The 17,132-nt window shown below is 41.5% G+C and overlaps 1 protein-coding gene across 2 annotated transcripts; it reads right to left on the bottom strand.

Moving 5' to 3' along the window:
• Positions 1–839: 839 nt before the first annotated feature.
• aldh6a1 (aldehyde dehydrogenase 6 family, member A1) lies at positions 840–16,820 on the bottom strand. Of its 2 annotated transcripts, none has more exons than XM_030787661.1 (12): positions 16,696–16,820; positions 16,064–16,108; positions 15,100–15,174; positions 13,202–13,363; positions 12,429–12,507; positions 11,855–12,157; positions 8,718–8,839; positions 7,067–7,256; positions 5,940–6,121; positions 5,571–5,750; positions 2,472–2,570; positions 840–1,633 (listed from the first exon to the last, which is right to left on the bottom strand). In XM_030787661.1, exons 1-12 carry the CDS (start codon positions 16,732–16,734, stop codon positions 1,529–1,531), a joined length of 1,581 nt encoding a protein of 526 aa, XP_030643521.1. In that variant the 5' UTR covers positions 16,735–16,820; the 3' UTR covers positions 840–1,528. The 2 variants fall into 2 exon arrangements, with proteins under 2 accessions (XP_030643521.1, XP_030643522.1); XM_030787662.1 differs by having other exon boundaries at positions 16,064–16,105.
• Positions 16,821–17,132: the final 312 nt, after the last annotated feature.

Raw genomic sequence — 17,132 nt, 5'->3', positions numbered from 1 at the left:
CAAAAAGGAGACCAGCCCAACATCTGAATTTGGCCGCTTCCTCCTAGAGAAACCAGGGCGGCAGTACTCCAGAGTAAGACTCAAGCGCGCCAGAGGACACCGTGGTTTTGGTTTTGTCTTTGCAAATTAAAAAGGATTGTAGAGATTTATCTGTCTTGAGGGAAATGTTTAGCAGACAGTGCATTCTGACTATGAGACAGGGAACTCTCAAGGGGGACAGCTTCTTTAATAGTTTAGTGTCTGTTCTGTTCCGTTTCATAACACTTCAGTGAGAAAATGGTTCCAATATTTTTTCCATGTTCTGTTATGTGTTGGCATGTCATTACTATAACTTGGTTGTAATTAAGAAATTTGATCATTAGAAAAGGACTGAGTGTCCCAGTTGACACTTAACAGTGCAGACATGCGTCTTGGCAACACAACCCACCACAGTCTTTAGGCAGGTCGGTCAGCCAAGGTCCATGCTCCCATATGACCCAGCAGTGACCAGTGATAGTCAGCCTTTCCCATCAGGTCAAAAATGTTTCATCATTCAGAAACAATTGCTCAGAATGGCTCTATGTTGACTGACATTTAACTTCCCCTGTAACGGGTTGTGTGGACTCAAATCATGTAATTTCACACGCATCCCTAAGCATGATGGGAATCAATTGCTGTTGCTTACGTTAACTACACCTGTGCAGATGTAGCTCCACTTACATAAATGCACCTTTTAAAACAGTTTCTATCCATCATCCATCATGCAACCTATAGTGACAAATGGCAGAGTGTGCTACCGCTTATAACATTTGGAGAAAAGGGGTGAAAATGGGGGAAAAAAAGGACTTCAGTTCACTAAGAACATTACAATACTTCAAGTAAATCTTTAATGCTGATTCCTGTACTGAACTTCTTATGACAAGGTGCTACATTTCACATGATGTTCTGTAGTTTCACCATACAGTCCTTGGAGCACCTCTATTGGATGTGGAACAAAGTGTATTGCAGAGACAGCCTGGACAAAGTGAAAGCTTGATGTGAGTGGAACGGTGTGCAAATTCTGAAATGTCGATCAGAAAGCTGTCTGGTTGATGACAGTTTTAAAATTTTTGGAAATGGTCCTTCTTTTCAAACCAGCAGCCAACATTAGTATAAACTTCACAGGCATAAAAATTGGGGGGGAAAAAAACAAACAAACAAACAAAAAAAAAAAAACAACGGACAGTTTAGTAAAACGTTGGGCTGAACATTGATGTTACTGACCACATTTCTTGAACACAATCATAATGAAGCATCAGGTAGTGTTATGGTAGGAACTATTCCTGCAAAATGACAATTTCAGGTGAAGAACTGTTGTATTTGACAGTAGTGCCATATTATATGGGTCATTAAATCCAAAACCAGTAAAAAAAAAAAAAATCATACATTTGACGTATAATCTCAGTAAAATATTAAGGCTGTGCTGTGTAGGGGTCTTTGCACTCAGCATTTTCCATCTACGCAGTAGTTTCAAGATTTTTAGAGGCTCAGAAATACGAAGAAAGATGATTTAACGGCCCATGGTTGGCATGGTAACAGCAGGAGATTTCAAAGTGGCATCCTCTGCCTTCCATTGTGAAGTAATTGTTTTGATTTGTGTGTAAAACTGTATGCCCTGCAAAGAGAAAAAAAAGAGAGAGAGAGAGAGAGAGAAAGAAAACTTCAGGATGTTGCTAACAATGAGTCATGCCCACATGTGTGTGTTTTTTATATAATGGTCAGTCATCAGCTAGCCTTGCCCTATAAACATCATCCCAAAAACCTGAGAATGACATCACATGAGAAATGAGGGCAAGGATTTGCCAACCCCAAGTCTCAGCACAATAAACTACTTCTTAATGATCTGTCATTTTTTACAGGTCTACATGACCTACATGAACTAAAGCATTAGACCATGTCTGGCCCAAAAGTCACTAGATATTAAACTCATGTAACAGGTTACAGAAGACAAATACAGCAGGCGTATTTTCTATTAAACAACTACACATCCGTAAGGCCGGAGGTATGGAGGAAAAAGCTGTGTGTCACCCTTTGAAGGTTTTACTTTTTACACTGTGTACGTTTCTTTTCTTTTTTAAAGGCAGAACCACAAATGGTTATGGTCAATCACACACGCTGGTATTTCTAACAACCAATCCACTGTAGTCATATACAATCTTCTCTGGCATAGCGTGTTCATGATTTACTGACACTGCATATGGTCAGACTTCATTCTGCTGATCCAGTGATCTGTTTGGTAGTGCTCTTTTCTAAACCCTCCAATGGGAGCCAAAATTAAAGACCAAAGTTCATAGTCTTTCGACCACTACATGTACTTCAGAATCTGCACTCACCATGTCCCTCATCCTGTTACTTTGCCTATAAATTATTTTCTAAAATGTGCAACTATTTCCCATAATAAGTTCTATTGTTCTTACAATAGTTCATGCAGCGAAGTCAAGACAAATACTTACTTGCTTGCCATAGAAGTTGGTGTCTCCCCTAAAGGAGCCTCGGGAACCAGTGAATGAAAACATGGGCAGAGGGACAGGGATTGGTACATTCACTCCAATCTGAAAAAGGTAGGAGGTAATACGACAGAAATTCACATACACGTGCCCAGACACATACACATTTGACCTGAGGGAACGGCAGTCAGCTAGACGGTCCCATCTCACTTGAACGGCACACTCACACCTTAATGACAATACTGTTATCAGCATAACTGACCAACAGAAAGACATATTTCTCACTCACACAGTATTATGCTATTCTGCCCTTTTCCAACACTGACAGGAACCAACTATTTCAGAAGTCCTTCAACATCCACAAACAGAAAAAACAATAGTAATTGCAAATTCTTAATGCCGTTGTTTGAGCATCATAGTGTCCTAAAACTATTAATGGACGTGTAGTGAACCGTAAGGGGCCTGGCGAAGCATAAGGACTATATATATACCATTGGAAAGTGCTGAACAACCAACTCATTCAATAGCACGAGTCAGACGTTAAAAAAAAAAAAAAAAAAAGGTCACACGACCGAGCCCACAATTATTTGTTTGTGTACCCATCGAAAAAAAAAAAGTTATGCATGCAGTGCATAACTAAACAAAACATTTTGTTTTCTGGGAGGGCGAGTCTAAAAATTGGCAGCGCTTCTTGAAATGTTTGAAAAGGCTATTGCAGCAGTTTAAGCCTTTTGGCTAAAGGTGGAGACAAGGGAGGGATGGGGAGGAAGAAAAAGCAAAAGGAGTTTTTTGTGTGTGTGGAGGTTTTGGACGCCAACTCAGCACATGACCCGAGCTGTGTACTCCACCATGTGAATCGCAAACACACGGCTTAAGCTGGTTGCCACAGGCAAACAAACAAGAGGGTAAAAAAGGCAGGCTGTTTTTACACTGCCATCAGATCGACGGATTGCAAGGAATCCCTTTCGAGTTTGAAACCTGAATTTTACCGGAAAAAAAACATATTTCTGACTAGTGGCGTGTTTTCACTGAAAGGCACATATTTGCCATGGGCTATTTGTAGCCTACATGTTTAGAGATGGCAGCTGTAACAGTTGAAGCAAACATGGTTAGACCTTGCTGTGGAAAAACGAATTGTTTTTGCATAAGCATTTTGAAAGAAGGATTTAGGATCAGATATGGAAATGGAGAATGGAAAGAGGGACACATGAATACTTATTCATTCCTGTGGGAGAAGAGGTGAGGCCAAAGAGAGCTTTCATTATCATATTTGTAATATTTACATCTGAAGACAGCCTATAATTTTTTTCATAATGTGAAAAGAAGCTTTCATACCATGATTGCCATGGCAATACTAGTCTTTTAATCGAGGTGATATTTAGTGTTCTCTGTCTAACTCTGTTATGTCATTTTGGAACGGTAAACATGACCTGTGTGTGTGTGTGTGTGTGTGTGTGTGTGGACTGGCCTACTGGTAGCTGACAAAAAGAGGAGACATGCAAATTAAGGTTATAAAATACATGTGAAACAAATACTTTAACAGAGCTTCCTGATTCATATGTACAATCAACATCAGTTCATGCTCAGACTGACAAAACCACTGGGAAGGCCAAGTTATCAATAACTCTAGTGGTCATGGCTAGAGGAAAAGATCTCAGTGGCTCTGAAAGAGCAGGCTACTGTCTGGCCGAAGCTTCAGTGACAAACACAGCACAACTTGCTCATGTTTCACGAGGAGCAGCAGCTAATGTGATGCCGGTATGGAGACCGAAGGAACGGCATCAACTAAATTCAGCCATGGTCACACTGACTCCTCACACCTGACACTGGACGCAAGATGGAAGGCAAAGGTGGCAAGTGATTCTGGATCAGCTGGATTCAAATAACCCTAAGTGTGAGAAGGAAGCTTCATCAAAACAGCCTGTAAAGAACTTAACAGGCTGTCAAGAACAGAGGAATAGGCTACTATTGTCAAGCTGCGACACAGAAATCCATTATTACACCTAAGAATACATGTTTGAAAGTAAAAGGGCGCAGGGAACACGCCCAGTGAGTAGTGAGACGCGTGTGCAGACGAGTGACCTTTCACCCCGTTCTCTACAGGCAGACAAGCGTGTGTGTGGTGTCTGGTCAGAGAAACCTACGAAGCAAAGGGGCCTATTTCCTACACTGCAGGCTTCTGGCAGCTCCACGGTGTGGGAATGCATTTTCTGGCATAGTGCATGTCCACTATACTCATAGAGGACAAGGAAAACCAGACAGAGTCATGTGTACACAGCCATTCTGATTTTATCCTATGGGAAAGAATTTCTATAGTGGTGGGAGCGGTCGTTTCCAGGATGACAAGGCCCCCACTCACATGGCACAAGTGGTCACAAACGATTTGATGAACATGAATAATGTAAACCATGTTTTTTTTATATTATCTTCCTGTAAATTTCACACGTCCAATTCCCTGTGCTTTTGTAAGTCCCCAGCCAGTGCACAACCCCAGGAGAGCGAGGACTAGCCAATGAGTCTAATACATGCAAAGTCAGCCACTGCTGCTATTCACCTGCCAGTGTAAAAGTCTCTCCACCGGAAAGTGATGTGTATGGACACCCATGCTATTGCCATTGATTTGCTTGCGATTCTGCAGATGTCCCTTTGACACAAGGAGTCACTGAAATGCAATGACAGGGAGCATACCCTGACCCTGTCACACACCATCCAATTTAAGCCCGACGTTACTTAAGGGACACTCCAAAGCAGTGCTTGGGACAGTGTTTTCTGAATCAAATTCCCATACAATGGAGTTTCTCTCCTAAAAACATAATGATGTTACTTCTCTTCGACAGAGTTCCATACGCTGTGAATCTACTCCAAGGTAGACTGAGGCTGTTCTGGTCTAGTACCCTATTAAGACTATTTATATTAGTGTTTCTATATATCTGGGAGTTGCAAAGCGTAATAACATTGTGTCACATGCTATCTCACAGTAAACCATGGTAAATCATGCTTGATATACTATTGTGTTATTTAAACCTTGATTCTGCATTAATTCTAAATTTGAGCCGATAAAGAAATATGAATAAACTGAGCAGTGACAAACCCTGTCTCTCTCACCTGACCCACGTCCACTTCGTGGCTGTATTTGCGAGCGGTAGCTCCGTTGGTGGTGAAGATGGCAGTTCCGTTGCCATATGGGTTACGGTTTACGATTTCGATGGCTTCGTCCAAACTGTCAGCCTCCAGCACGATCAACACGGGTCCAAAAATCTCCTCCTTATAGCAGGTCATATCCGGCTAGAGGAAGAGCAGAATCAAAATGATTTCAAATGAAGAAAAAGGGTTGAATGGGGGCAGATTACAAGCTGCCAGCATATCTCTTTCTGTATTTCTTGCTCATGCACAATGTATTTTTACAATTATGAATACATTTCTTAAGTATTTACACAATGCCATACACACTTGCGTTTGTTCACAATATCTCACCTTAACATTGCTGATGATGGTGGGCCCTACAAAGTTGCCATTCTCATAACCTTTGACCTTAACATTTCTGCCATCAAGCAGCAATTTGGCACCCTCATCCACACCACTCTTGATTAGGCTGTTCACGCGATCCCTGGCCTGGGGTGAGATCAGTGGACCCACATCGGCTCCTGGCTGATCACCTGATGTGGCAGGACACAAAGAAAATAAGAGACAAGGTTGGAGCGCTTTAGTTACAACACAAAACTGAGGAAATAAATGTTGCAAGTGCTCCAATAAAGGGCGGAGACCAATCAGGTTAAAGATGAAGAATCTTGGGATACAGAATGTTTGCTGTGAGTGATGTTGAATACAAACATACAAATCTCTGTGTTTACACCGGGTTTTGGGGGTACTAAATGGCTGTTTTCTGCATGGCCACACAAATTAGAGTGTACCACACAGCGGCAAAGGAGACCTATAGCTTTATTCTTCTCCCTCAGTGTCAACCTTTCATTCTTTAACCTCTTTTAAAACATGTAAATTGCTCAAGATCATGTTTTTAATCTCATCATACTGCACATAACACTTTAAATGTGCAGCCACTGTGGCTTAAACAGCGTCTGTCTTCTGGAGGTCAGAGAACAGTGAGCTCAGATAGGCATGGGTGGTCCGATGAGAGAGGGAAAAGAGAATGATCGGGCCCTGAGGGGAAAAGGGTGGGTTCCTTCAAAACACGCGCAAGACGGAGACGGTAGAGAGGGATGGTAAAAAAAAAAGTTACAGAGGAAAGAAAAGATGAAGGAGGAAAAATGGGTTTTGGTAGATAAATGGGTATGAGCCCAGGGCTTTGAAAGAAACAAACAAGTGGGAAGGAATTTTCTCGTGCAGGGATAATGGAGCTAGAGAAGGAGAGGCAGAGGACACGTGAACAGTAACAGGATAGATTAGGTAAGGACTGATAACGAGACTGAGAAAGGCTGGTTTCGACACAGCACATGTGTAACAGTTCTTGGTGAGGGGTTCAAGAGTAAAGAGGTACCAGGGCCGAGTCACTCTGATGAAAGAGTGCAGTAAGGGAGCATGAAATGAATGGAAAACACTCTGAGGCCACTGAGTCAAGGTTGTAGAGTGTGAGATCTAGATACCTGCATTGACACGAAGGTTCTTAGCGCGTTCCACCAGTTCCGGCAACCAGTTTTTAGCCTCGCCAACCAGGACGGCAGTGGAGAGGGCCATGCATCGTTGGCCAGCTGCTCCAAATGCAGCGCCCACCAGCTGGTTTAGTGTATTTTCCTTATTAGCATCAGGCATGACTACACCATGGTTTTTCGCCCCCTGGTGGACCAAATGGGAAGTGACTTTAGGAAACAACCCTAGGTAAAAGGTGCAGTATTTGTATTCCCTAACACAAGTGAATCCCCATTCAATTGGTTACATTTTCAACAGTGACATACATAATACTGGATCAGAGCTTTTAAGTCTGCTTTAGGAACAGGACACACATGACTGCAGGAAAGTGTACGCATTGTGATAATCACAGCAGGATATCCATCAATGTATAAAAAAAGTACACATGCTGTCGCAAAGAGGCAAGCTTAGCACATGACATCACCAAAAGCACTTTTAGTTTTAAATGCCACCCAGAGAAAAAACCTTTAGCTCAAGCTTACACTCTCATATCATTTATTATAAGATACTGTTTTCAGTCTATTCTGACTAGTCTATACTTCTACAACTAATGTTCACTATCAAACTGAATTAGCTGGTGTCAGTGCAGATGAACCATACTTCTACAACAGCAAATGGTCACAGCATGAAAAGAAAAACAGGATCATAATTCATTTCCTGCATCATACTTCAAAAAAGACCAAATCTAACCCCACAGTCAAACAGGAGATACTGTTAATGATCAAAAAAGAGAGAATTTGGATTTCTAATCAAATGCTGCCACCATCTGGCAATGCACTGTAAAGTTTGCAAACTTCAACGGGTTTGATAAATACCATTCTGTTCAAGTGATGCCGGTACACAAATATTTCAAAATCAGAAGTTTGATTAGAAGACACGCCCAGTGAAGGTGTGTTAATGCTGGATTAAGACAACAGTGTGATAACTTATGGATCTTCAGGACAAGCGTTAAGGGACACTGGGTCTGATTACACGATGTCAGATTTAAGCCTCTTTTAAACTTAAATCACAATGAATAAATTATTGATCATCAACGAACACGATCATGCCCTGAAGAATGAGTAAAAGAGAGCTCAGACATAAAAGACTGAGAAAATGAGATGAGAACATTTGTGAGATGAGTGGATATTTACAATATGGGGAGAATTCAGGTATACACCTCAGTTTTCACACAGAGATAAAACCAAATGTTCCACATACTTCAAGTGATCAAAACTCCCAAAAAATTTCCCTACTCTTATGCTAACAGACCAAAAAAAGTTACACTGGTTGTCTAATTTAGGGGTGGGCAATACCAATACAGCAAAAATATCGTTCAACAATATTTTTTCCAAAGTATCACAATCCATGGTAGTGTTCTCTGGAGTCATCCTGAGGCAAAAGCAAGAGTTACATAGAGAGCAAGCAAGTCTGAGAGAAGAATATGAGCATGTAGTACTGTTCTCATTATAGCACAGTGTACAGAAGCTCTGCCTCACAATACCTTTCATTAGCTCTGAAAAGCATATTGTGGATAATATTATACCGTGGCCCGTTTTAATATCACATCACCCAACCGTATTCTGATTTTTAAACAGTGAAGTAAAAACATAAGGAATGGAAGCTGACCATGTTAGACTGCACTCTCTTGCCGTTTTTGGATCCTCTCTCATAGATGTACTCTCCTGCCTGGTTGGAGCCCACAAAACTGATGGCCTTTATTGCAGGGTGATCACAGATGAAGTTCACAGCTACAACAAGGGAAAAGGGAAAGAAACAATTAAGCATTTAAAAACAGCTGTTTTCTCCACATGAATAAAAAAATAGCACAGAACTGCAATTAGAATAAACATAAACGGACTCCCTTGACCAGAACTGACCTAACTGATTTTTAAAAATGGCGGCTGCAGTCACCAAATACCTACATTTGGACCAATCGCCGTACACCTACGTCACCCAAGGTTCCTACTGTGCGGCGAAAGTACCTACCCTGAAGTAGGAGCTAAAAAAAGCCCCTCAAAATGGCGTTTTAAGAACTACGATCGTTCTAAGTTCCTGTGGTGTGAGCACACGAAAAAGTGGATACTTTCTTCAACAGTTCTAATAACTATGGAAAAGTTCCTCCGGTGCGAAAGCGCCTATTGTTTTCATAAGGATTATTATTAGGGCCCGAGCACCGAAGGTGCTACGCCTCCATTGTCCACTGCAGGGAACATGCACCGAAGGTGCAAGGCCCTATTGTTTTCATACGGATTATTAGGTGCGGCCCGGGGACTCCATGGCGCCCCCATATGGCGAGGAGTCTTGTGCACGGTATGTAGTTTCACCTACACGCACCAAATTTTGTAGGCACGTGGGTCTCCCCAAGACGAACAAATTTGCATTACATTGTACTAGCCATTCCCAACAGGAAGTGAGTTATTTTGAATTTTGGTGTTTTGACAAGTGTTACCTTTTGACATACTCCTCCAAGACAGTTCATCAGATTCATGTCAGATTTCTTATGTAGGATATCAAGATGTTGCAGATTTTAAATTGTCAAGGGATTTGTGATATCTTGAAAGGTGTTGAAATGATGAAACGATGAATTTATGTGTCTCACCACACCAACAGGAACGCGTCATAAAGTCTCCATGCATTGCTTCATACAGCTCATACTTCACAGGTTATTGGTTATGATGGTATCCACATACCCAGAGTGACACCCCGGTATAGCACCACCGTCTGGCAATAGAAAGAGTGACTTTCACCCATCTCGGCTATAGTGCTCCTAGACGGTTCATGGGATTCAATTCAGATTCTGTGTACATGAAGTCACAGGTGTCTTGATTCTATTCTGTGGAGGTATTTTTGATACATTTAGCAGTGTAGCCATTGGTAGAGGACGAATTTGAGTACCTCTAAACAGATTTGTGACCCGTTTCACCTGTCTGATGAGTGACAGGATGTTTAACCAATCTTATTATGAGTTGTAGCGTGGGGGTCGTATTGACATGCCTACATCATGATGTACCCCTTGAGACATTCTGACAAGAGGAGCGGCCATGTTTGTTTGAGTGTTTTGAGCATGTTAGCCATGTTGCTAATTCACCCATGTCAGGAGGCATTTTGCATGCTTAGTCAAAAACAAACTGTTTTAATTGTGGTGTCAGGGACAACGGCGGACAAGCTGTCCCGTTATAAAAATTTTGGACGAGTCCTAGGCAAACTCAGCTTCGAGTCATAGTGTTGCAAACTCACCCGTTTCGAAAGGCATTTCGCATGGTTACAAAGAAACGAGCTCCGAATGGCCTTTTAAGAGAAGCAGACATCGTATATAGTTACCTGGGTTAATTGTAGTGTTGTGTTAATTTCATGATTGGGATGAAGGTTGAAGAACTGTCGAAATATTGGATGTGGCACAGGGAAATTCCGCTTCAAGTCGTGGTTCACGTAAAAATGATTCTGTTGATAAGGCCGAATCCTTTTAGCTGTTGCTATGACCATGTAAAATGGCACAAACATGAGACGTGAGTGCATTGTTGGATGATGAAATGTCACAGGTCGTGAACTGCCGGAGGTGCGAAGGCCCGCCATCGCCGCTTGCGGCTATTTTTGGATGTTGTTGTTTCTCATGCTTTTTGTACCTTGCTATTTTTCTCTTTCAGTTTGTTGCATTCCCTGTCAGTTTAGTGAGTTTTGTCCTCGTGTTTTTCCCTGAATTAGTTTAGGACTGAATTCTCGTTTTTTTTATTTAGAACTCTGTCTCTTGCATTACTCTAGAACACTCTTATGATTGAAAATTAAAAGTTTTGCAATTGGAGCTACCTTGTCTCGTGCATTACGCAGTCATAAAAAATAAGTTAAAAAAAAATAAGTTTCAGTGATTGCACACACACACTGTGAAGTGAGCAGTGAATTTGTCCTCTGCATTTAACCCATCCAATACACCAGTAGTGAACACACACACCAGCCGCAGGAGCAGTGGGCAGCCTTCCTTGGTGAGTGCCCAGGGAGCATTGGGGTTAGGTGCCTTGCTCAAGGGCACACAGCCATGGACATTGGGCCTGGGAATCGAACCGGCAACCCTCCAGTCACAAGCCTGGTTCTCTACCCTTTAGACCACGGCTACTCATATCTTGCTAGTTGAGAGCATACCATGCACTAAAAAATATAGGCCTATGGCAGTTAAATTGTTTGCCCATTCGTCTGTCTCTGATATTTTCGTTTCATTATTATTCTTCAACGAAAATGGTAATATATTCCGTCATAGTTTTTATTTTCAAAGGTGCATTTTTGTTTAGTTATCATATCGTTTTCATCGTGGAAAAAAGTTCCTTGACGAACATTTCATCACAGTTTTCGGCAACGAAATTAACACTGAACCTAGGACCGTCTTCTTGTGAGGCAACAGCACTACCCACTGCACCACCTTGCACCCCCATACACAGAACTACTATGGTAAGATATCTAATCATAATTAGCCCCGCTTTTCTTACAATTATAGAATATAAATACTTGAAAGTGAAAAGCAAATGCTACCATGCTGATGCACTTGCAGGGACTTTTGGGTACAACTGATAAGTAAATAAAAAAGACAGATAAATAAATAAATAAATGACAAGACTAAGATCAAGTTCATGCTTGATCACGCATAACGTGTGAAAGAAATTAACATGTCAAAAGACCTATTTCTAAAAAAACCTACTTTAGTTATTTATTTTAGCTGTGCATCAAATGGGCCCGAACAGGAACGGAAGAAACTGATTTGGAGAAACAGCTCTCACCGGCATGCTGGCCGTGGATGATGTTAAGGGTCCCGTCAGGAGCCCCAGAGTCCTGCAGCAGTTTGGCTAGCAGCATGGTACAGCCAGGTACTCTCTCAGAGGGCTTGAGCAGGTAGGTGTTCCCACACACCATTCCCATGGGGAACATCCACAGCGGAATCATGGCAGGGAAGTTAAAGGGGGCAATGCCTGCACACACGCCAATGGGCAGCCTGTACGTGTAGGTGTCCATGTCTTTGGTGATGGAGGGAAGAGTCTCGCCCAGTACCAGGGACGTGATGCTGCAGGCGTGCTCCACCACCTCTGGATGGATGGACGGATGAATACATAAAAGACCCACAGCGAAGAAACGGGCATTTAATTTAACAGTCAGCACTGATCGCTAGTGAATGTGCATCTACTACACCTTTATGCCTTTCATAACTCAACAGAATACATTTAAAAATATAAACATGTGTGACAGAACTGTACACAACGACACATAATATTGAGAGGCAAGAATCCAACTTTTTAGTTACAGCACAGAGATCCCTCTTCAAATAATGCGGTGAACACTGATGTAGGTAAGACTTACGCAGTCCTCTGAAAACATCTCCCTCGGCGTCAGCCAGAGTCTTCCCTTGCTCTAACGTGATCAGCCTCGCCAGTTCTTTCTGAAACATCACACAACACACGTCCAAATGGGAGCGATGGGAGTCACACATTAACAAAAACAGAAGTGAGCATTTACTCAGAAATCGATACATACATGCCAGCAAGTCATAAAATGTCACAGTCTACCACAGTATTTCAACATTGGTCGCATAGTTTAATACATTACTATACTACAAAAACACTCTTGGATTAAAGAACCCCCATGTAAGACCTTAGTTTAAGACCTTAATATGATGAAGGAAATGTTTTATTTTACACCAAGACTGAAGTCAGTCTGCAGTATCCGTGTGACTTGAAATTCCCTAAACTGACACACAGTCTGAACTGAAATTTCACTTCGCAAAATTTGAGCAAACATGCTAATATCAATTTTCACAGCTTCTGACAAACCAAACCATCCCTCACACATAAACAATCTATGATCTGGCGAGTTGACCTCAAAACACACAAAAAAAGCAAATCTGAAAATGTGTCATTATGCACAAATTTGTGCTCATGTCTCTGGGCTTCTGTGGTGTCCATCCCAGAGAGTGATTATCTGACTCAGTGCTCTCTAGCTCTAGTGGCAAAACAAGACCAACAGAACATGAACTAAACGTGCAAGCATCTTTACATAACACATGAGGGCGATACTGGCTTCATTACACTAATGCACAACATCTGCAATGTCAAACCAAACATAATCAGACTTACAATGTTGTCTTTGATAAGCTGCTGGTAACGGAGGAAGACCTGCTGGCGGGTCAGGATGGAGGTCTCTGACCATGTGGTGTATGCCCGAGAGCAGGAGTCCACAGCTGCCAACATCTCCTCCTGAGTGGCCTTGGGCACCCGACCGATGACCTCATTGGTGGCCTGAGGAGAACAGAGGCACAATGTTACTAAAACAAACTCTACACAATGTAAGAAATCAAGAAAGTTTGGTCTTGAAGATGAATTTATTTACAGTAGTGACAGGCTAAGCTAAAGTGCTCCTGCACGTGAAATGCACTCTAGTTTCAGAGGAATCGGTCAAAATGTAGGTGCTTTCTGGAGGTCATTGTTCCATAGTTTTGATAAACACATATGCCAAGTACCTAAAAAATAGTTCTCCAGTAGATCACCTATTTGAGTATCAATTCAACCATCAAACCTACTGGTGGCTAGATGCAATCTGAACCCATGTGAGTAGTTTTGCCCTAATCACAAGATTAGCAAGGTATACCATTGTTTGCATGTGACAGGAAGGAAGGAGAGCAGGTATGCAGAGCCTGTACTGGGGTGTCGAAGCGATCGCTTCAGAGACTTAAACCTGTATCTTGTGAAAGTTACATCCACCTGTCACCATATACCTGATAAACCATCATTAAAGATAAATCTTTGAGCTGTGATACAACAGGAATCTATTTTAACACAGTATCTTTTCAAACCTTTGGTTAGATAAAAACCAAACCTCTCAGCAAAAGTAACAGCTTCAGCACAAACGCAGTGAAACATTAACCATAGAGTCAAGCCTTCTGACCTTATTCACACATAATGTAACAACTTCATTAAGAACAAGTGCAACGCAACACACAATATTTGTAGTTTACATCTGTGAACCAGCTCATATGAGGAAGTTGTTTCATTTGGTAAACTGTCACCAAACTTTTCTGCCCGTGACCATGAATTTATAATTGATTTTGGGGACATATATCTTTCATACTAAGACGTGCAAAACTGACCTCGACCGATCAGTATCAGCAAAGACCCATGACCAAGGACAGTGTCCAATAGCGAGAGAAATATTAACGCTGACATTTTGCTGACAAAAGCTAATAACCAAATCTTACATATTTGTATCAAGACTTCATTTCAATAAATGAGTGGCTGACATTAAACATCATCAGCTATTTCGCTGTTACACTGTTCTAGATCTAACACGGTACTTCTAGATCTTCTGTCAAATATCACTTCAGTAACATCTTACACTTCTTCATGCTTTAAAACAGTTTAAAAATAACCCAAGCTGAGGCTGAAATAATGTGAACAGAACATGTCACACAAACAAGATTACAGGCAACTTTCCTGTTCAAATATCAGGAAATTAAGTGTAGGCCCCTTTTAAATTGGAAATAAAAATTTCAAGCTCCATGGTGCACCTATCCTCTAGACAAAAAAAAAAACAAACAAACAAAAAAAAACCCAGAAAAATGAGTCAACTAGTGTTCTAACCAACGTTATAAGTTGAGTACAGAACGCAAAGCCATGGTAACTGGTTAACCTGAAAAGTAGGACTTTGGCGTTTCACTGCATAGTTCACTCTACCAGCCAGTACATTACTGCGCCAAAGTGTCTCAACTGTATTAGAATGAGAATGGTTGGTCTGATACACATACAAACTGTAACTCTCATAATGATAATCTCATTTAAATTAATATAATTAGTTTTTCAAAATATCATTCAGGAAAAGTGAATCCATGCGGAGGGCAGCACAATGGAGACTGAAAGTTGCTGAACTTCTCTCACATTAACCCCTCTGTCATTTGCCAGACAGTTTATTTTATTTACATAGTTGCCTGCAGTATACCGTAACATTTCATTTAAATAATCCTTTGGTTATTATTACTCACTGGATTGTGGATGTCAATCCATTCTGAGGTCTTAGATTCCACAAACTTCCCATCAATGAACAACTTGGTGGTGGGCTGTGAAAGGAAGAAGAGAAGAAAAACACATGTATCGACTTACTGGAACAGCTTTGCTGTATGTTGCATATGGGTTAATTGAAGTGTTCGTTACATAAAGAGTTTACCAAATCACTCACTCCTGTAACCATTCAAAGGTCTGTGAAATTCTTTCACTTGTACTGCGCCTGTCCTTAACAACTGAATTACTTGCTGCCCCTCCATGTCTAAAACTCTACACATGACCTTTATTCTAAAGATAATGAACAAGATTTTGAGAGGATGGATTGGGAAAAAACTACACATAACTAACAGTTACCAATAAATCAAGAATCAGACTAATCCAAGAACCAGGCTATTCCTATCACTGTGACATTCTCTACGTTTACAGAAAGAACTCATCCTGAGGCTACACACAGGGCAAACAAAAGTCGTACACAAAAAGAAAAAGAACTGGCACAGAGCGGTTTTGGAATCATACTAATTCACACAGAACACTGACTCCTATTCTTGGGAGAAACAATGACTAAATTTCCAGGGGGGTGGGGCGCAATGCATGTGTCTTTGTGTGTGCATGTGTGTGAAATCAAACTCTGCTTAACTGTTAAGCTGGACCCATGGGTGTGAGTGAACTCCTCTTAGCTAACTGACACTGTGCCCTTGAGTAAAATATTTAGTCACGCTGCAACACAGTTGCTATTTTTCTGTTTCAGACTTTGAGCTTACACCTGTGCATCAGTCTGTAGAGACGCAGTGCATTTAAAAGTTCCGAGGGGGAAAAAATCGCGTTAACTAAGATATGTTCAGTTTTACTGCTGCACTTGAGAGCCTTTTATTAACAAATGTGATTTCAATAAACAATATCAATCGCAAATGCAGAGAAGAGATCGACAGTTTCTCAGTAACTTACCACAGAAGACGAGTAACACATGCGTCCCAGCTGAAGAGGGACCTGCTTGAAATAAAAGAACAGTCCTGTCACGTTGCAACAAGTGTCGCCCAATGCCAGTTTTAAACTCACCAATGATGGCGAGTATCTAATCCCACCGATTCTAATAAGATAGGTTGCACCTGCAAACAAGTCACAGTCGCTACTTTTTCGACTCTCTTGTGTGATTGTGCAAGTAAGGCCTTGGGCCTGGCATGAGTGGGATTACATTCCAGTTACATCCTACCGCCATACCAGTTACATTCAGTTCTGTGGTCCAAAGCCTAGAGTTACCTAACCTGTAGCACAATGAAACTGCCAGAAACCAATTGCAACAAAATCCAAACTAGCAGCATTCACTATTCCGTTCGCTGGAGACAAGTCAAGGGACTTGCTAGAGATAGAAGTGGTATTTCCGTTAGCTACTTAACATTATTCTAATTCAGTTTTCTCAGCGGTGTTTTGAAATGAGAGAAACCACAGATGCTCCAAAAGTGACAGCGGTTAATGCAAAGTGCATGACAGAAAGCTTGCAACTTTGTAAACATTTCGCATAATCGACGTCGTCGCTTCGAGCTTGTGTACAGATTTTAATGACTTTCGAGGTTCCTTACCCTTTTCTTCAGAACGGAACGGACCAACGTCGTCGCCATGATGGAAACTGGCTTAGTCTGATTGATTCTTTTTCCCCAAAATTACGTCCCAACCCCCGTAAAAGAGCGTGGCCAGCAAATGCACCCTCTAAAGTTGTCCCCTCACCCACACCGACTTTGCAAATGGGAGGGTCTTGCACTACAAAGGGCCAATTGGTGAAACAGTACAAATACTCCCACTAGTTCTGGTAAACGATTGGTGTAATATCCAGGCTAGGGAACCAATCCCCATGTAAGCTGTTGCGGAGACCCACCTTGTATGGAAAAGCATTGGTTAAACTCGAGATAAGTTATGTTCGAAGGACGGGCAGGGGTAAGGCCTTTCGACGGTCATTCCAAAAGGAAAATTACGTAACTACAAAGGGAAAGTGTTCACGCAGTTTTAACATAAAAATAGG

Source organism: Chanos chanos, chromosome 10 (genome assembly GCF_902362185.1).
Source record: "Chanos chanos chromosome 10, fChaCha1.1, whole genome shotgun sequence".
Classification (NCBI taxonomy): Eukaryota; Metazoa; Chordata; class Actinopteri; order Gonorynchiformes; family Chanidae; genus Chanos; species Chanos chanos.
This window is presented reverse-complemented; position numbering and strand designations above follow the sequence as displayed.

What these genes read in the sequence shown, in the direction of transcription:
- aldh6a1 (XM_030787661.1), bottom strand. Translation starts at nt 16,734, where the DNA reads ATGGCGACGACGTTGGTCCGTTCCGTTCTGAAGAAAAGG. An exon ending in AGCTTATCAAAGACAACATT is followed by an intron (nt 12,508 to 13,201) that starts GTAAGTCTGATT and finishes GTGATGTTTCAG; the next exon opens with AAAGAACTGGCGAGGCTGAT. An exon ending in GAACCTTCGTGTCAATGCAG is followed by an intron (nt 6,122 to 7,066) that starts GTATCTAGATCT and finishes CTGCCACATCAG; the next exon opens with GTGATCAGCCAGGAGCCGAT.